The 21,970-nt window shown below is 40.6% G+C and overlaps 1 protein-coding gene across 4 annotated transcripts in view; it reads right to left on the reverse strand.

The window, feature by feature from the left end:
• The window catches only part of ANKRD12 (ankyrin repeat domain 12), a 174,135-nt gene that overhangs the window by 22,678 nt on the left and 129,487 nt on the right, over positions 1-21,970 (reverse strand). For all 4 annotated transcript variants that reach the window (XM_077492457.1, XM_077492459.1, XM_077492456.1 and 1 more), the window contains 2 exons: positions 16,124-16,271; positions 6,810-11,290 (listed from right to left, as the gene is read on the reverse strand). In XM_077492457.1, the coding sequence (XP_077348583.1) occupies positions 6,810-11,290; positions 16,124-16,271 (4,629 nt within the window). The remainder of the gene's footprint in view (positions 1-6,809; positions 11,291-16,123; positions 16,272-21,970) is intronic.

Genomic DNA, 21,970 nt, shown 5'->3' on the forward strand with positions numbered 1-21,970 from the left:
AGCACTTCCAGGTAATGATAGATCTTTCTGGAAATTACTTTTCTTGCTTTTAGCAATGTAGAAATAACAGACTTAGCAGACAGAGGGGTTTCTAAGACCTGGGCTTCCAAAGCCATGCCATTAAAGCCAGAAACAGAGAAGCGGAATGCAATAAAGGACCCTAGGACAGCAGGTCTGGCCTGCTGTGCAATGAGAATCACCCTTGTCTTCTTGTACTTTATCTTGCTGAGAACATGGTAGCATTTGCACTGGAGAGAAGGCATAGATCAGCTTGCATTGAGACCAGGGGATTATCAGGGCATCCAAAGTCAGCACTAGAGTATCCTTTGTCTTGGCCACAAACTGAGGTAGCATTTTGTGGATTCTTGAGAACGTCTATATCCAAGATCCCCCGTGTGACATAGGTTCAATATGTCTGGGGGAAGAGCCCAATACTCCTGATCCAGGCAGTGGTGGCTGAGATAGCCCATTTTCCACTCCTGTGATATGGATCACAGAGACGGCTGGAAAGAGATGACCTGGCTTCTTCTTGCATGAATGAATGACTTAACCATGTGGGCGGAGCCCCGCAAGGCCATGCCACTTTGAAATTGCGAAAGCAGGTGCAGAGAGAAGAACCCCCACCCGCTTTCACAGGGATGGGGGGGGGGGGGGGTCAGGGAAATTGAATCATGCTGCAGATGCTGAAAACGGATGGAACATGTAACGTGTTCCAAAGCTGAACTTTTCAGCTGAGCCTGAGATTGCAGGATCAGCTAAGGGAATAAACCTTTTAGTGAACTCTTTTTCCACTACAGAGTTCGGCAAAGATATTGGAAGGAGTTAAAATACTTTCTGGAGTAATCCGATCATCATAGATTGCACACTCTTTGTTCATGTAATGTATTTAAGGATTTTGCAGGTGTTTTTGTACCCAAAAAGAGCATGGCAAGAGAGCACAATGCCAAGGCTTTTGCCGAGGACAGCAGTGAGATTTTCCACATTAGCAAGAATGTTGCTTGAAGCTCTTTATTCCCTTTTGGGTCTGCCTTATCTAGGGCAGGCATATAGGGATCTGACTCAGGTAAAAAAAACAATAAAACATGGGAGCAGAAGAGTCCTGGCACAGAGATGGCTGCATTAAAGCCATTGCTTGTCAAAAGAATTGCAACATAGAAGCAGAGAATTCTGCCTTTGTCAGGTACTCCACTTGTTGCGTACCTGAAACGGCCAGAACCGGATGCAGACACCGCTGTTAAAATTACCGTATATACTCGAGTATAAGCCGAGATTTTCAGCCTCTTTTTTGAGGCTGAAAGTGCCCCCCTCGGCTTATACTCGAGTCATCGCTGTCTGCCCGCTCGAACAGCGTGTCGAGCAGACAGACAGCGGCCATTCTATTCAAAAGCCGCGCCTCCGGCTCCGCCTTCGCCTGTGATAGGCGGAACACTGAATTTCCCAGCAGCCTGTGTTCCGCCTATCACGGACATCGTATCATCCTCGTACTACGGACGAGGATGATACGACGTCTGTGATAGGCGGAACACAGGCTGCTGGGAAATTCAGTGTTCCGCCTATCACAGGCGAAGGCGGCGGCGCAGCTTTTGAATTTTACAATGGCCGCCGACGAAGAGGGCACGGGACGGGACGGGACGGGGGCAAGGCAAGGCAAGGCAAGGCAAGGCACGACACGGCACGGCACGGGACGGAGGCAAGGAGGCAAGGTAAATCCCCCCTTCCTTGTGTGCTGTGTGTTTTTCAGTCCTTTGCTCACAAAGAAATGATCTTTTCAGAACAAGCCAGAGAGTTTCAGAGGAACATTAATAATTCATATGCCTACAGAATGCGGCTGCTTGCTCTTATCAGCAGATAATTCTGGCCAGAACAATCCCTGATTACATGTGTTTATTGTGCCCTCGAATGCCTTCCATAACCCTGTGTACATAAAGATTCATTATTCTTCACCGGCACTATGGCTCACCCTATAGGGCATCATAACACCATAAAGAAAGTAGGATCATCCCAAATAGGGATCTGTAGTCCCTTTAAAGCCCAACTCCATGAAACAAATTGCTGGTTATTAGGAGGCTCGGGACAAAGGTAGGCTGGACACACACACACACACACACACACACACACACACACACACACACACACATGGAGACACACACAGGGATGGATGGATGGATGGAGACACACACACACAGGGATGGATGGATGGATGGATGGAGACACACACACACAGGGATGGATGGATGGATGGATGGAGACACACACACACAGGGATGGATGGATGGATGGACACACACACACACAGGGATGGATGGACGGACACACAGGGATGGACGGACACACAGGGATGGACGGACACACAGGGATGGACGGACACACAGGGATGGACGGACACACACACAGGGATGGACAGGCATGTCTCACCCTCGGCTTATACACGAGTCAATAAGTTTGCCAGTTTTTTTGGGGGTAAATTGGGGGCCTCGGCTTATATTCGGGTCGGCCTATACTCGAGTATATACGGTAGGTCTTGCTGCAGTGTAAGGGGCTCATTGTCACACTGAGGTTGATTGTTCACACTTGGCAGAGAAAATGTCCAAATGAGATTTTAGCATGGCTCCCTATATCCTGGTCTCCACCATAGCAATGGATGAGGTTATTCCCCTGTGGGTCTCACACAGAGTAAGATGCGTAAAATAAGTTAAGCATCTCTAGAAGGGGAACACAGCAATCCAGGTGTAGACCATCCTGTAACGACTTCTCATAGTGAAAGGGCAAAGTACCCAATAAGGCTTCAGGTGGAAAAATTTGCGACTTGTGGTGTAATGTAACATCTGGCCATCTACCCGAGACTGCGCTATGAGTGGTTGAGCTTTTGCACCAAATTTGAAAAGTTTACATCCTAACGGATACAATACAAATTGAACCTTGGTCTTTTGCAGTAACAGTAGGAGATACAAGGTGACCATGTCTTACCTGGCAGAAACAAAGCAGAAAAAACAGATTCGCTTAAATTTTTTCTCATTTATTTTACCTTTTAATCTTTACACTGTTCTTAAAAAAAATAAAAAATTGGGTCACTTATTCCTCATACAAGGAATGTAAACATCCCTTGCAATAGGAAAATAGCATGACAGGACCTCTTAAATATGAGATCTGGGGTCAAAAAGACCTCAGATCTCATATTTACACTAAAATGCAAAAAAATATAATTTTATGTAATTTAAAAGAAAAAAATTCCCTTTAAGAGCATTGGGTGGAAGTGACGTTTTGACGTGCCTTCCACCCTGCAACCATAACAATGGTATTCCTCTTCAAAGAAGCGACGTAAAATGATGGCGGGCAGTCTGGAAGTGGTTAAAGAGTTGACTATTATGGGTAGCAAAGTTTGTCGTCATTTCACAGGCACATGCAATTTTTTTTTTTTACGGTTAGACATGTTTGGAATGCATTTGTCACAACCTTATTATACAAAAAGTGCGATTATACAACCCCAATTCCGTAAGAGGTGGGACACTGAAAAATCTACATAAAAACAATGCAATGATTTGCAAATCTCAAACCCATTATTTATTCACAACAGAAAACATATCAAATGTTTAAACTCAGAACATGTACCATTTTAAGAAAAAAAAAAACTTTTTTTAAATTGATGGCAGCGACACGACTCAAAAAAGTTGGGACAAGGCCATGTTTACCACGGTGTAGCATCCCCATTTCTTTTAACAGCACTCTGTAAATGTCTGGGAACTGATACCAGTTGCTGGCGTTTTGGGAGAGAATATTGTCCCATACCTGCCTGATATAGGATTCTAACTGCTCAACAGTCCTAGATTGTCTGTCATATTTTTTTCATTTCAAGATGCACAAAATATTGTTGATTGGTGTCTGGATTTCAGGCAGGCCAGTTAAGCACCCCCCGACTCTTCTACTACAAAGCCATGCTGTTTTCTTAGATGCAGTTTAGCATTGTCCTGCTGAAATATGCAAGGTCTTCCCTAAAGAAGACATCATCTGGATAGGAGCATATGCTGCTCAAAAACCAGGATATATCTTTTAGCAATGATGGCAGAACTATAGGGGTCGCTGCAGATGCACTTGCGTCTGGGCCCTGATGTTCTGCCCCTGGCTGTCCTTTTAACATGTGGGGGGGGGTTGGAAGGTGTCGATTGGCAGCTCTATGATGCCCCCGAGCCGCGGGATCTCCCTGAGGCTTGTAATTCCTGCTCCGAATGTATGCAGTGCAGAGGGGAGGGGCCTCTGACCCCAAGCATGTATCGGCTTCACTCTTCAGAAAGAGTCTGCTTGTACACTTTACACAACAGTAGGAGAGCGAGCGATAAGACCAAATTTAACACACCGACTCCCCATTCACACCTGAGACCTTGTAACACTAACGAGTCACATGACACCGGTGAGGGAAAATGGCCAATTGGGCCCAATTTGGACATTTTCACTTAGGGGTGTACTCACTTTTGTTGCCAGCAGTTTAGACATTAACAGCCGAGTTATTTTGAGGGGACAGCAAATTTACACTCTTATACAAGCTGTACACTCACTATTTTACATTGTAGCAAAGTGTCCTTTATTCAGTGTTGTCACATGAAGAGATATAATAAAATATGTACACAAATGTGAGAGGTGTACTCACTTTTGTGAGATATATATAACATACATACACACACACACGTACAGTATACTATATACATGTGTATGCTGGCCCAAGAGTATGACTTTCTTAATTTGCCGCTATGGACTCTAGCCCAAGATCTTTTGTAGACCTATCAACACCCCTGGTGGGGACCATTCATGGTTTCTTGCACCGGGGCCTTGAAGATTCTAGTTACGCCTCTGAATGATGGTGCCTTTCCAGATGTGCAAGCTGCCCCTTCCATATGCACTAATGCACCCCCATACCATGCCGGCTTTTCAAATGAGTGCTGATAACAAGCCAGATGGTCAATCTCCCCTTCAGTCTGGAGGACACGATGCTCATGTCTTCGATTTGCCTGACCACAGACCAGTTCTCCACTCTACATCAGACCATTTTTAACATGCTTTGGCCCAGAGAAGGTGGCAACCTTTCTGGTTCATGTTCAGATATGGCGTCGTCTTTGCATTATAGAGCTTCATCTTTCATTTTTGGATGGCATGGTGAACTGTGCTCACAGACTGATATATATTTTTTTTTTTTTTAGCTATTCTTGAGCCCACACAGTGATATCCTTCACAGAATCATGTGCGTTTTTAAGGCAGTGCAGTCTGAGATTCCAAAGATCATGGGCATCCAGTATTGAGGTTTGGCCTTTTCCCTTGAGCACAAAGATTTCTCTAGATTCCAAGAATCTTGACATTATGTACTATAGCTGGTGATATATTTAAAGTCTTTTCAATTTTATGTTGAGGAACATTATTCTGAAATTGTTTGACAATTTTTAGAAGCAGTTTTTCACGGGTTGGTAAACCTCTGCCCAGTCCAGCGTTACTGACCTGTTGCCAATTAACCTTATTAGCTGCAAAATGTTCTTCCAACTCTTCCTTGTCAGTACCACTTTATCAGCCTTTTGTTGCCCTGCCCAACCTTTCAGACTTGTTGCTGCCATCAATTTCAAAATGACTTTTTTTTTTTTTTTTTGAGATTTGAAATTCTTTGCATTCTGTTTTCATGTAGATTTTACACAGCATCCAAACTTTTTTGGAATTGGTGTTTATTGTGTACCCTAAAATAAGCATTAGTGCATAAACGTGTGCACTAATATCATATGACATAGAAGATTGCAACTACCCATTCATTTTCTGCTTTCAAAAAAAGTATAATGTTCAGAGGGTTTAACCAATTTAAAAATTCACTAAAATGTGAAATTTTAACATGTGCAACCTAAAAAAAAAGGGTCTGGTAAAAAAGTGGTTAAATTGAGAATTATTCAGTTCAGTTAGCTGTGATAGATGGCTAACATACTAAAAAAGCTGACCTCTACTTATATCTCCAATGTGCTTTTGCTACCGTTTCTTAGTTGAAAAGTATTCTGCACTTTAATTTTATTGCCCTCATGCTTCTAATTATACATTCAAGGGCACTGCAGTAGGCACACTTCTTGTCTGAGAATGCCCAGCCTTCCAAGTCACAGATACAGTCTTAGATATGCCCCCTGGGCTACAGAGGCTGCCAATCACAGTTGTTACTCATGTGGTAAGCACAACTTTCCCAGAGCCAGTTTAATGTGATTACAGTTAGCGGCAAAGCCTGACACTTCCCTGTGCACACTAAACCAAGGGACTCAGGAAATCTTCTGCAGCAGTTGTAATGTTGGTCAAACTAGTGTCTGTACAGTGTGATCCAGACTTGTACAGACTCTGGAAGAGAAAAGGTCATCTGAAGAGACATTCAGTGAATCGTGGTACTTAGGAGCTCTTTTGAAACAAGCAGTGTATTTTAAGCAGTTGTGTTGCTCTCAATGTGACTGTTATTTCTCAGTGAGCACAAATTATATTCTATGTTCTTTATCGTATTAGGTGATAATCTGTGCTATATTTACTTATAAAAGAGCACTAAGGAGTACAGAAGGGTAACATAGGTTAATGCTTTATGCTGTCCAGCATAATCTGGACTGCAAAAAGATGCAATACATAACCCCTGGTTTATGGTCTTTGTATTGTTCATATTTAGATAAAATAAAGGGAAAAATAAGCAGGGCAGCAAGTTTAGGGAAAAATATAAAAACAGATTACTGCTGACTGGAGTTCCGCTTAAACTTTTTTTTTTTGTAACCAAACTCAAACATTTAAAAAGATTGCTGCTGATTTAGTAGCGGACTTACTGTGGGGATGCAAAGCTTGCTGAAGGGATTCCCATCTAGAAGATATGAGCCATTGAAAGTCACATACTCATCATAGTACTGCGGTGCTTGAGGGATAACACTACACAGCATCTTTCGCCTCTCTTCTACTTTTCGTCTAATGTGAAGATATTCAAAATAAGGATTTGCCCTCTCAGACTGATATGGTTGGATATCCTCCAGTTTCAAAGAATCCACAACTGCAGCCAAGGACTGTTGTGTTTTTTCTTTTGCTTGCTGTATTGAAGAAGGGTTAGCTAAACCAGGTTGAGGCACACGAGGCAGCTTTCTTTTACGTGGATGATGAACTTGTACATCATCCTCTTCAGTTAGTCGTATCCTCCCTCTCAGGGATATAGTGTTTTCAACAGCTTCTTTTTCTGAAGTGTGGGAGAAGCTTGCTTGCGCTTGCTTATTTTGATTGGCCAACATGTTAGCACGATTTCTTGTAATTCTTTGAGGAATTTCTTGCGGCTCGGTTTTTACTTCAGTATTTTCCTCTACTTCCATCTTAATGGTCTGGCTACATTTCTGCATCTCTTCCTGTACTGAAGAAGTTTGATTCTCGGATGAACACAAGTCGTATTTTTGCAAAGAAGCGTCCTTTGTATTACCAGAATGGTTGACTTGCTGATGTGTATTTTCTTTAAGTGTTTCTGCTGTTCCACTCGTCTTTTCCAAGTCACCATCATCTTTTCTATCACTCTGTGATGCTGTAAGATTTTCTACACCAGATTTGCAGTCTTTAGATGTAGACTGTTCCTCCTCTTGTTTGTCTACCAGAATATTCTCCTTTGTTGGACTTGAGCTTGGTGTGATTTTCTTTAAAAGATTAGGATCCTGAATATCTGCTGTGTTGTCCATTCTTTCCATAACACAGTCTGAAAGGACAATTTTTAACCCGTCAACAGGGTGAACATTTTCTTGAGGTGTTGCAGTGGATACCTCAGTTTTCTCAGTTTCAGGAAGCTTGGGTTCATCTTCTTTTACCTCATTTCCTTTGATGTTACTAGAGTTGGCACTTGCACAAGTTTGCTCTTCTATTCCAGTGCTAGGTGTCAAACTACAAAACACAGAAGTTTTTGGTGAACTATGTGGATCTGAAGGTGGTGGAGCTGTAACAGTAGGACATGATATAGGTGAGGAAAGTACACATGGTTCATGTGGGCTTGTTTTGGTGTTTTCCTGTCTACATGAAAGCAAATCCTGAGGCATGTTGCCATCAGCCTCCGCAAAGGCGGCAGACTCTTGTTCTGAACAAACTGATTTTTCAAGTTCAGAATCCAAAGGTGAAGATATTCCTACATGACAACTGGCTCGGTCAGAGCTATTTATAAAAGGTGACTCCTCTGGAATGGTTTGAGTTTCTTGGACTAACATATTTGAATCTCCAGTATGCTTACTAAAGGGTAAGGATTTTTTACTACTTGGATGTAGATTAGAAAAGCTACCTTGGAAATCTTTTTCTTCTATTTTTGGAGACATACAGCTGCTAGGCACTGATGAAGCAGCTGATGTAGTTTCTTGTAAAGTGCTTTCTAAAATTGAAGGGGAGGGCCTAATTTGATCAACAAAAGCAGCTGGCATGCTGCATCTTCTAACTTCTACAACCGGCCTGCATTCACTGGTTGCCAATTTAGTATCCTCTACGGACACTGACCTGAGATAACCTGGGAGAAGTCTGTTTGACAGAGGTTGCTTAACACGATCAGGTAGCTCAGAAAGGCTGTCCAACTCTCTGTCATGAACAGCTGGTGATTTAGCAGTTGATAGAAAAGGGGACTGAGAGAAAGACATCTGAGAATCTGAACCTTCAAGTGCAAAGTCTGAATCATATTCAATAGTAGGCCTTGGTGTGGTCACAGTAGCATGACAAGAGTCTTCAGAACTGGCAACTGATATCATTGATATAGATCGAGAACTTAGACCAGTTTTTTCACTCTCAGACCGAGGAGACCTAGCTAGGCTATTGTTTTCCAATATTAAAAGTGTTTTTCCGGGATGTGCCACATTTTTTCCATCGACCGACTGTGATCTGCAGCTTGTAGCATCCTTTAGCATTTTATCTTTGGGGCCAGAATCTGACAGCTCTGAACTTTTTGATCTCATTAACTCTTTGTTTTTAGATGGTGTAAGCGAATGTCTCTGCTTTTCTTTTTCCTTTAGTTTACTTAATTCAGTACTGTTTCGATGTCTCAGCCTTTCTTTTTCTTTTTGTTTGATCTTCTCTTTATGCTTTTTATGCCACTGTTCAATTTCAAGGTCTTTCAAACTAAGCATTCTCTCAAAACTAGTTTGCATTAGGTCATCATTCACTAATCTTTTCTCTTTTGGTCTGGTATCTTTGAGTAGTTGTAATTTAGGTTTATTTTTTTCTGGTTCAGTCTCTTTAGGTTTTATTTTCAATATATTTGTTTGAGTTTTGTCTTTATGCTTGTCCCGTTCTTTATATCTATCTATATCCTTTTCCTTGTCTTTGCGGTCTTTTTCTTTATATTCAGACATTTTTTGTTGCTCTTCTTTTGACTTTTCCCTTACTAATGATAGTCGTTCATGCAATACCTTGTTTTCTGTGCTACTTGGTTTCCGTTCCTCCTGGCTGTGCTTTACACTTGTTCCCGAGAAACAATCTCCCTCTTTAGATTTCTCCTTCTTTCGATAATCCCGCTCTTTACGTTTTCCTTTGTCAGATTTGCTCGATTCCAGATCTTTTTCCATTTGTTTAGTTTTCTTATCAGAAGAAACTTTCTGCTCACCAAGATGCTTATCCTTTTCAATCCTTTCAAGTTTCTTCTCAGATTTGTCTTTGGACTTTTCTTTGCTGGTTGAAACGGTTCTTATTTTATCATTTTCTTTCTGTACAGACTGTAAATGTGTTTTGCATTTTTCTATGTGGTCGTGTATGTCAATCTTCTCTTTTTCTGCTTTGTGATCTTTTGATTTCTTCTCTTTGTCTGTGCATTTTTTATCCAACTTATCAATGTCCTTTTCTTTAAGTGCTAATCTCTTCTCAGACTTCTCCCTGCTCTCCTTAGCAAGTATTTCAGTATCAGTTTCCCTGGCAAGGTTTGTTGACTCGTCCTTAACAAGTACATTTCCTAAAAAAATATCACCTTTTTCTGGAAAAATATTAGTATCCCTTTCTTTTTTCATGGTCTCCTCAAGATCTTTAGTGTTTTCTTTGTGGTCATAGTTCTCTTTTGTTTTATCTTCTTTTGCTTGTGGTTTTTCCAACTTGCCTTTTTTATCTGGAGATGGGTTTTTGGATTCCATGCTCAAAAATTCATCATCGTTTTCATCACTTTTAAAAAAGTTCTCCTTCCAGAATTCCCTGTCAAACTCTATATTTCTTGGTGTGTTTTTATTATCTCTGTGTTTGCCTTTATCCTTTTCCACATCTAGCTCTTTTTTATTTTTGTCTTTTTCTCTATCCTTATGCTTTACTTTGTGCTTTTTTAGTACTTTGCCTTCTTTGTCTTTCTTTACAACAAACTCCGCTGTTTCAAAGGAAGGGCTTTTGTCATCTTCTTTGCTTTTAGCTGTAGCCCTGTCCCCATATTCATTAAAAAAGTCTTTTACGTGTTTACTTTTTTCCTTGTTTTTGGAAATAGCGGTGCTTGAACTTTCCAGTGCATATTCTGAGTCGGGGCTCTGTTCGAAGTGGAAGAGCTCTGCTTGCAATGATGATTCGGATCCACCAGGTGGTGAAACGCACATTTTAGTGTTGTCTTGTTTTAGTGGTGTCGATTGCTTATCGACAAAAGTGAATGTGTGCTTGGGAGATTTGCCAGGGGTAATCTGAAACAAGTGTAAAGACCCCTCATCTTTTGTACACAGAGATTTCCTAAACACCTCCTCACCTCTAGATTTTTCTATAGAATCCAAAGCAGAGTTCATCACTATGTTCACTACTTTAACATTTTCTTTCTGATCTTTTTCCTGTTTTAATTCTTTGTTCTCTTTGTTTTTACTTTGATTCTTCACTTTTTTCTTAACTTTGCCCTTCTCCTTTTGCTCATGTAGAACACTGTACTCTTTTCTGTGTCGGATGTCAGAATTTAGGCTTTCAGAAGCAAGGCTCACTTTTTCAGGAAGCAAATCATCATCTGAGCTGTCAGAGCTTGTGAATAATAAGCGAGATGGTTTTGATTTTCTGTTTTTGTACAGTTTTGGAAAATCTATTTTGTCTTTCTTTACAAAAAAGTTTTCACTCTCTTCAGAACACTCTTTGTTGATCTCATTCCTGATCACACGTTTGTCCTCCATCATTTTACCTATCTCTCCATCATCATCGTCATCATCCTCTTCATCATCTTTAAATTCATACTCATCAAGTCCTGAAGTGCAAGGTGTCCCCTTGGCAGTAGCATGCTTGGTTTCATCAATCATAGGCTCCTTTTCGCCCTCTGAATCCAAGTTTTCATCTACACTGGAGAGATTGGTAAACTGGGGCTCCTCAGAGTCTGTAAAATAAAATACAATTAAATTAAAACTAACTGAATCGCATGAATGATTAGGAGCATACATCAACAATTGCTAAATGTCGTTGCATGGAAAAACAAAAAAATCAAATCCCAACTTTTTGGCAATGAACAAAAACTAAGACCCAGAGGTTCATTCGTGCCATTTACAGGCTGGGCAAAGATGACATGGAGGCAGAAAACCAGGTACATTGTAGGCATTTCATCCCAATAGACACTGGAGTGCGTTTGTTGTTTTTAGACAAATCTTACTAGTAAAATAAGTAGGACAAAGGATTTAAAGCAATCGGCAAATATGGATGTCCGACAAACATTTAAAATTATAAACCATCCATAAAACAAGGTTATTGAACAAGAACATGCTTAATTTAAAGTGTTATTAAACCCACAACAGTAAAATCAGTCTGTATATGAAATAAAGCATGCTGGTTATACTCACTGTGGAACCTAAGGGTTTAATCCTCTGCATTGTGTATAAAGGCTGTCTTCTCTGATCCCCACCTTCCACAGTCCCAATCCATCCGCTGTTCGTACAGAGCCTTGGAGGCACTCTGGATATGCTCAGTTGTGTGTGTGTATTGCTAGAGAGGTTTTTTTTTGATCAGTACAGGGCAAATTAGCACTGTCCAGACAGAGTGTCAAGGGTCATGCAGCCTCATAGGACAGCCAGAAGCTAATGAAAACTTCTCCTACAAGCTTTAACCAGTGTCAAGCCAGACACTGATAGAAGTCACAAGACTGCTATATACTGCTGATGAGAAAAGGTATTTAAAAGTTTAGATGTACTAAAATAATAGCATTGCCATGTTCTGTGTACAGTGGGATACCAGATATAGTGAATGCAAGGTCCTGGGTTTAGTAACACTTTAAGATAATTTACCTTTTGCCAAGCTTTATTTTATATACAGTAGCAAGACAGATTATGTAAAAAGATATCAACATAAGGAACGTTCCAGTAGAATAATGAAAAATTAGTTTAAAATGAGTTAAAAGTAACAAACTATGAAGGAATCATGTACAAGGAAACAATGCATCAAAAACTCAAATGATAAAAACAAGGGAAAAGAATGTGCCCTGTGAGCACCGACTCACGGCTTCTGTGGTTTCTCTGTTAAGTCAGAAGAGATGGATGGCGGTCTCAAGCCCTAGGGCTGAGGGAGAGGGACGGTGAGCTCAGTGTGTAAATGCTCAGCTCCCAACTCACCAGGCAGAGCCAGTTGGAAATTGGCTGTGTCGAATTCTGAAGTTCCTGGAAGGAGATATGGGGCTCAGGGAGAGCACGCTCCAATTCTGAATCTCAGTCAGGCAATGTAGAGCTAAACGGGCCAGTTGGTTGAAAATGGCAGGAGCAGGCAGAGGAGCTGGGCTGCCAAGTCTGTGCACGAACCAGCAGCTGCAACCACCGACCGGTCTCTAGCCGGTCACTGTTCAACAAGGCAATGGAGGAGGGAAGAGGTGCCGGAGCTCAATCACAGACGGACTAAATGACGTGACCTGATGAAGAGAAACATGTAGTCTGTCTGTGATTGAGCTCTGGCACCTCACATGCCCTCCCTTGTGTGCACAAGTGCCCAAATGGAATGCGGCTCTCCGTGGGGCCACTCGCCAAAGAGGAAGGGCCAGGAGCGCCACCAGGGAGCCCCAGAAAAGGAGGATCGGGTCGATTTGTGCAAAACTCTTGCACAGAGAAGGGAACTTTTTTTTTTTTTTTTTTTTTTTTTTTTAAATAACACCTTTATAATCACTTTAATGGATACGTTCACCTTTTGCAGGTAAAAAAAAAAATGTGCATTTTTTTGTTTGTTTTGGGAACCTATAAAGCATTGCACCAGCGATCAGCAGATTGCTGATGCAAATCTGTCCAGGTTTGCGACCTGCTCGTACCTCATACGAGAATGCCGATACATTCTGACAGAAAGATTCGAACTACAACAGAGCTCACAGCATTGTGGTAATTCACTGAAAACGGCAAGTCGACAGCCGTAATGGCTGCCGGACCTTGTAGTTTTCAATTCACAGAGGACTGTGAATGAGCGACGCGGCCGGGTCTTTTTTTTTTTTTAACTGTGGCAGCAGACACCGAGAGAAGATCCCCGGTGGCTGGTGCATATCATGTTATACCCTGAATATGAACAAAGCAAATTCATCTAGAGCAGGGATATGCAATTAGAGGACCTCCAATTCCCATGAGGCATAGCAAGACTGAGAGCCACAAGCATGACACCCAGAGGCATGATGGGACTTGTAGTTTTGCAAGAGCTGGAGGTCCGCTAATTTCATATCCCTGCTCTAGAGTGTGTACTTGTCTCTATCACAGAGCACTGTCTGTCATTTTGTCTGCTGCTTCCTCCTTCTGCTATCTGCATTAATCACTTCTGACAAGTTTTTCTGACACCAAGAGAAAAATGGTGACAGGGGAGGGACCTTCAGCTGAATGACAACCTCAGGTCTGTTTCTGTGTGTTATGCCAAAAGGGGGGGGGGGGGGGGGGGCCCTTCCCTCCAATCATCTGTCAGCATTTCTCACTGCGCTCTGCAGAGTATCTTCAGCTCTCTGCCCCCTATTTCCTGAAAGCTCAGGAAAGCTTTATAGTTCAGCATTTTGAACAGATGTAGAGAAGACTGTAGATAGACAGGTAAAACCGATGCAAGAGGATTGGTTTGCTCTCTGGGTATCACCTGAGGACAGTCACTTCACTGCGTATACATAAGAGTTTACAACCACTTAAAGCTGGGTACACATGGGCTGAAAGCTGCTAGTTCAGCAGGAACCAGCTGACTTTCAGTTTGCGAGTACAGCTTCCTGTCTGAGAGAAGCCAGTTTCATGACCTTGGGGGGAGGGGGAGTGAGTAAGTCCCCCTGTCAGAACACAAGAGATCAGCGGGGGATATCACTACATTACATCGCTTGTGTTAGTACAGTGAACCAACTGCAAGTTTTTTGTTTGTTTATTGTTTAGCCCGTTGGGATGAACGAAAAGAAAAATTATAGTGTGTACCAGCCATTAGATGAGGATCAAATCTTATTTTATGGCAAAATACTGCAGAAAACCGGTTAATATCAAGGGGTTCACAAACCACTGTATATAGCTAAAATAGTTTGTAAAGATATTAAAAGGGACTGTTTGATAAAGTAAAAGCCAAAGGGTTTTCATTACTGGCAGAAACATTCATTTTAAAATCTTTAATGACTTTAGCGTGTTTTACATTCATTAATGATTTTTTTTTTCTCCACGCCCATCAATCCTTGGGCTCATATCTTGCTAGCCTTACTACTGGCAGTTTACCACAATCATGAGGAAGAAAAGAGTTGGGAGTCACAGAAATTGTAGCAGAATCCTGGTTGAGCATCACATGCCAAGATTGCCTATTTTAGGTTTACAAAGCACATTAACAGTACACAACATAATATATGAAAAAATACCAGAGAAAATTTTCTGTTTCACCCAGAAAACAAAAAAAGAGCTTAAAAGGGAGGCCCCATGTAAAAAAAAAAGGCACCTTTCAAACGCCTCCCGTTCATCATTCTGGGTGCAGCCCCTTTAGGAACATGTCTCACTCCATGAAACAATAACACTGGCAAAACTAAGGGGGAATCAACCACATCGGCTGATGAGCTAACAGAGGCTTCGGCTACATAAACTCTTAGGTTATGGGAGGACCTTCAGTATCATCATGTACAATGCAGGACTACTGGCCCAGCATTAAAGGTGAGAATATCGGAGAGAGGTGCAATGAGGCGGGCAGCACAATTAATGTGGGAGTAAACGCCCATGTATATTGTTTACCTAGAAGTAACCCTATAGTAAGGCTCATCTATAGGTACAGAAAATATCTCCTAAATGTGCGCAGTTAAGCAGATATTTACTTTAGATGCAGCTGGTGACATCACTGGCGCATGCACTTTGAAGGAATGGCCTACCCGTGCCATTCCTTTAAAGCCGTGCCCTAAACAGTGACTCCCGCATGAATGTGCGGGAGTGACATCATTGAAAGCTCGGCCATTCATATCAGTTAAACCCGCAAACCCGGAAGGAAGACCGGGTGAAGATGGAAGCTCCTTCAGTGTTCACAGTGCGCAGCTTGAGGGATTCGTTTTCAGGTAAGTATGTCATGTGCTAGTATGCGATGCATACTAGCACATTATGACAAACTGCCGGTGCCAACTTTTTTTCTTTATAATCTGGTTTACTATGGCTTTAAGCAGTTTTAGGGGTCTGGTTGCATGGAGGAAAGGAAGCGAGGGAATAGATAAATGTTTTATTTTATTCCTTCACCCCCTAGCCATATGGGCATTTAAAACCTTCAGTGTGGGAAAGGTGATGGGATGGCACATTTAACAGCAGTCTGGGGTGGGGCTTTATGATCATTTCATTTGTTAACTGCGTTGCAGGAAAAAAGGTTTCCAAAACAGTCCCTGTATGTGAATGCAAAACTTTCATATGTGCTCTTTATCTAGGCACAACAATCTCCATACTAAAATAATTAATTATTTTAAAATAAAATAGGAAAAAGTTTATCCCAGGTTAAACTCCCTGAAAGCCCCTCTGGACCCTTGAACAGTAGCGCCTCAAAGATTCACCAATGTCCCCAGCAGCTGGGCGCATGGGAGACGTCATGCCAGGATAACAATTCCCAAAGATTGTACACACCTCCTGTAAATGCTTTATATTCTCTCTCTACCAATACTTTTGCTGACCTATGTTTGCTTGTTCTTCCTCTGTACCAATGTAATGAAAATGTTAATAGATACTATTATGGGGAGAAAAAAATAAGAAAATTCAAGTAAATATAAACAGGGTTAATTACAGCATACCTGTATAACTTTCCTCATCATCAGAAAGGGGAATTTCTTGTTTTAGTAATTGCTCTAGTTCTTCAGAGTCAGCCACATCAATGGGACGTGCTCCATGTTTATTGGCCTGGAAAGCATTGCCGCCATGCCGGAGAAGTAATTTTACAATCTACAATGATAAAAAAAAAAAAAAAGAATAATTAATATGAGGACCCTGCCTAAATAACTAAATAGAAGCAATCTGAAGTTTTTGATCAGTTCATAGAATATATTATTCAAAACACTAGAAAAGTGCAAATTTATTTTCAAGCTAGTCCATAGCATTGTGTGTCATTTAAGGATCAGTTCGTACTAGTGCAATGTGCTTTTGATGCAATTTTTGAGTCAGATTATGTAGTGCAACTTTGGATGGGGTTAGCATATTCTATGCACTCAAAACAATAGCACAGGAATCTTTTCCAAAATCGCATGGCACAGAGTCGGATTGATGTGAACGGGCATCACTGAAAATAATGTGTTTTCTGTGCGACTCAAGTTGCATCAGAAATCACATCAGTGTGACCCAACAATAAGTGTATTGTTATTTAGGTACGGTCTTATAATACTTGAGTGTAAAGGGTACTTTAAACATGAGGGATGACAATATGGCACCAAATGGACTTTATAAAAACATGGAAGATATTTGCACATATACAAATAATCAAATGTAGCATTCTGTAGAGCTATATACAAGCTCCAATTATTTGTCTCACAGTTTATCAAAGATGGCCGTATAAGTATGCCAGCCGCAGTGCTGTATAGTCGTTCCACATTTCCAAAAACAGCCTCTGGCATACCTCAATGCACATATGTATGACAGCACTAGCTTTCTGTAACCCCAGCATTTAAAATTACGTATGAACTTTATTAACAATCCATTTACAAGGACTGTTGCGCTGGTGTTTAAGACCTTTTCCTAGGTTCATACTGTCTATGTGAGGGATTAACACTGCAGGGTTGTCAAAGGCTTCCCTTTGTAGACATTTACTCCATGCATACTATAATAGAAGGCTGGAAATATGAGATGAGGTTTCTTGTAGACATACAGCAACTGGGTGATTATTGAACTAACTCACTTGTCAAAGTGGTTTCCAAAGATTTGCAGTAAAGAATCATTTTTTTAAGCCATCTTTGGCTATTCAGCTTGCCCTCATTTCCTGTACTTTGTCAAGCACATTGCACTTGCGCACACCACCCCGCAATATTTTATTACACCCTTATCACTTAACGGGAGGGAAATTTCCTACATGCACACATCAATATATAAAAAGTAGAAAATCTCTGCTATATTAACCACTTCCCGACCAGCGCACGACGATGTACATCGACAGAATGGCACGGGCAGGCATATTGGCGTACATGTACGTCCAATATTCGATGCCGCCCTGCCATCGGGAGCGCGCTGCCGGCGGCGCGCTCCCGCGCTGGTCGGGACCCCCGTGAGTCCGGTCGCGGGACCCGCGGACTCGATCGCCGCGGGCATACCCGCGATCGTCTCACGGAGCGGCCGAATGGAGGAAATGCTGTATAAACAACATTTTTCCATTCTGCCTAGCAACTAGTGACGCTGATCTCTGCTCCATGTGATTGGAGCAGAGATCAGTGTACACTAAATGAAAGCCCAACCCCCCCACAGTTAGTAACACACCCCTAGGAACACTTAACCCCTACACTGCCACCCACTGGTTAACCCTTTCACTGCCAGTGTCATTTACACAGGAATCACTGCATTTATATAGCAGTGATTACTGTATAAATGACAATGGTCCCAAAAATGTGTCAAAAATGTCCGATGGGTCCCCGACAATGTCGCAGTCACAATAAAAATCGCAGATCGCCGCCATTACTAGTTAAAAAAAAATAATAAAAATGCTATAAAACTATCCCTATTTTGTAAACGCTATAACTTTTGCGCAAACCAATCAATAATCGCTTATTGCGATTTTTTTTTACCAAAAATATGTAGAAGAATACGTATCGGCCTAAACTGAGGGAAAAAAATGTTTTTTTATATATTTTTGGGGGATATTTATTATTACAAAAAGTAAAAAATAATGTGTTTTTTTCAAAATTATCGCTCTATTTTTGTTTATAGCGCAAAAAATAAAAACCGCAGGGGTGATCAAATACCACCAAAAGAAAGCTCTATTTATGGGAAAAAAAAGGACGTTAATTTTGTTTGGGAGCCACGTCGCACGACCGCGCAATTGTCAGTTAAAGCGACGCAGTGCCGAATCGCAAAAAGTGGTCTGGTCTTTGACCAGCAAATTGGTCCGGTCTGAAAGTGGTAAATCTGCCCAACAAAATCGACAAAAACAAAATGCAAAACCGCAAATCGCAGTAAAATCACGTGCGCAAAAATAAAAAAAACGCACAGCAAAAAGCACTGCAGATCAAAAGCAAACTGCATAGGTGTGTACCGAGCCTTATGCTGGCCTCACGGATCAATTTTCAGACGAAAAATCTTTGTACATTCACTGAATGAAAGAATGTTGTTTGAAATTTTCACTTTTTTTTTTTAACATTCCGCTTTTAAAATTAATGTAACTTCTGAACGAAAGCCACATACACTGTGGAAATTCCTTTGACCACAAAGTTTTCTATTTCTAAATGTTCCCGTCATTGCGGTTGAAAATGAACGTTGATTTGACCCCACTAACGATTAGAAAATCGAACGAACATTCTTAAAATAAATTTTTTTTTGAAGGAGGACATTTGTTTTTTAAATAAAAAAAATTTGATCTCCGAGTCTGATATTTACCAGATTCACCCTTTAATAGTATATACAGTATATAATATATCTCCTCTAATAGTATATACAGTATAGCTCTTCTAATAGTATATACAGTATATCTCTTCTGTGTTATTCTCAGAGTGGATTAGATATTTTGCTCCCTAACCATATAGTTGTTTAGTTATATTTACCACTGCATATATAGATATTTAAGAATAAATTGCCTTTTTTTAAAACTTTACATATTAACTAAATTTTACACCACACTTTTTCTTAAGGTTATCAACCGATTAATCAAAACAATCGGCCAATGAATCGATTATGAAAATAATTGTTAGTTGCAGCCCTAGAACAGTTAACCTCTTGATCGCCCCCTAGTGTTAACCCTTTCCCTGCCAGTGATATTTACACAGTAATCAGTGCATTTTTTTTTTTTAACACTGATCACTGTATAATTGTTAATGGTCTCTAAAATGTGTCCGTCATAATATCAACGTCCCAATAAAAATTGCAGATCGCCGCCATTACTAGTAAGAAAAAAAAAAAAAAAAAAAAAAAAACCTTAAGGCCCCTTCACACTGGGGGGGGGGGGGGGGGGGCAGCGTCGGTGGTAAAACTGTGCTTTTTTTAGTGCTGTTTTACCAGCACTATTCGGCCGCTAGCAAGTCGGAATCAACTCCCCCAGCGCCCAAAAAAGGGTTAAGCCTGAGGAAGAAGCACACATGCTTCGAACGCGTGCACCCTCCCGCTGACCCGGATCCGGAAGTGATGTCATTCCAGCGCCATGTTCAGGTGTCTGCAGTTTTCCTTCAGTAGAGACCTGCACTGTTTGGACTCCTTTCCTGCAGTCACCATACAGACTGTTCTATTGTATACACCGGCCAGTGCACACTCCTCCCAGACAAGAGCGGATGAAATCTAGTTTACATGCCTGACTCCAGCTTTTGTTTGTGAGTGTATTCACCTTCTTTTTATACTGAACTCATTAAAGAACGTTTTACTACACTTAGAAGGTGCTGCTTTTTTTGTCCGGTTCACTTTTCAGATGCACTTCTATCTGCAAGCCAGCAGCCTTCTTAGAACATTAGCTTTTTATCCTGTACATATGGACATTCCATTACGGACTTGATTTTAACATATGTTTTAATTGTTTCACACTACCCAGAGTGCGCTTAACTCATCCCACCTTGTTTGCTGCGGCACTCACTCCTCTTCCCTCAGAGACAGCAGGGATTGGTGTGTAACACACACCCACAATTTTCAGGTTAAGGTTAAGGTTGTGTTATACTCTGATAAATAATGATCTATATCTATAAATACATTTTAGAGCTGCACAATTAATCATTAAAAAATTGTGATCTCGATTCACCCCCCCCCCCCCACCCCCCCTCACAATCTCTATTGCAGAGTTTCCTGAGTTGTTTCAAGTGTAGAGACTTCTCTGCTCACTCAGCTGTCAGGAGAAAAAATCTTGCCAGTCTGCCAAGTTTTTAACATTGTCTGTGCTAGCAGATAACTAGAAACATTGTAACTCTTCATTAGATCAGAGGGATAAACTTCTGTTTGTAAATGCAGGAAGTTTAACCACTTAAAGTCCAAACATTTTTCTGACATTCATTTCTTACAAAGTTAAAATCAGTATTTTTTGCTAGAAAATTACTTGGAACCCCCAGTTATATAGATTTAGCAGAAACCCTAGGGAATAAAATGGCAATTGTTGCAATATTTTATGTCACACTGTATTTGCACAGTGGTCTTTCAAACACAATTTTTTTGAGGGAAAAATACACTTCAATTAATAAAATTAAAAAAAAAAAAAAAAAAAAAAACAGTAAAGTTAGCCCAATTTTCTTTGTTTAATGTGAAAGATGACGCTACGCCACGAGAACCATGATCTATCTTCTAAGCAAAAAAACCCCAAAAACTCCAATCTCATTTTAGCCAGAATCCTGCAGCTCTAAATGGATTATTTATAAATATTTTAAAAAGGGTGTGGCTTACATAACACTAACACTGACGCTCTGTGCTCCACAGCCCTCCAACGCTGTAAAAGGCAGTGCTGGCAACTTCCTGCGGTACAAGCGTGATACATGTTGGAAAGGCAGAGTATAGCGAGAGCGCCCTGCATGATTGTATTGATGCTGTTTTTTTTATCTATGTGATGTACGCAGCTTTTACTAAGGGGTTTATTTACGCAAAGGGGTTTTTGATATAATAAAAGGAATTACACTATGTGGATTTTGTTTGCTCTTTATGTTAACCCCTGCATTCCTGGAAGTGTTGATGATGAAATGAGACATATCTCTTAAAAACTTGAATTGCACTGAGAGCGTACTGTATAAGAGGAATCCTTAACCCTTGCACAGCCGGAAACTTCTGATGAGGAAATAGGACGAGGCTATTGTATTTGATTGCGTGCCTATTTACCCAGAAAAATCTGGTGAGTTTGCCCCCTATGGGGAGTGTGCAACACGTTGGTGGACTGTCATTTCGGGTGACAGGTGCACTTTAATTTTTATCCTGAAGTCTACGTGTATAACCAACTCCACGTTTGAACTGTTTATCACTCTGCTATATATCATATTTCATTTGCACATTGTATGGAAGACTACACATTATCAATATTGGACTAATATCAGTTCTTAAGCGCCGTTTTAGTAATCTCGTTTTAAGTGATTGGATTGTGAATGATTTTTACTAGTTTAAAAAAGAAAAAAAAAAAATTATATATATATATATATATATATATATATATATACACACACACACACACACACACATACACATATATATATATATATATATATATATATATATATATATATATATATATATATATATATATATATATATATACATATACACACACACATATACATACATACATACATACACACACACACACACACAGGTTTTTCATTATTTTAGTTTTTTTATATAGCAAAAAATAAAAAACCCAGTGGGGATCAAATACCACTAAAAGAAAGCTCCATTTGTGTGAGAACATTTTTAAAAAGGTCTGGTCTTTTGTCAATGGTGTATCAAAAAAAGGAAAAAATGCTTCCATGAATGCCAATATTGTTAGAGCTGTATTA

Source organism: Lithobates pipiens, unplaced genomic scaffold (assembly GCF_037356315.1).
Source record: "Lithobates pipiens isolate NorthernLeopardFrog02 unplaced genomic scaffold, aLitPip1_a1.2 Scaffold_19, whole genome shotgun sequence".
NCBI lineage: Eukaryota > Metazoa > Chordata > Amphibia > Anura > Ranidae > Lithobates > Lithobates pipiens.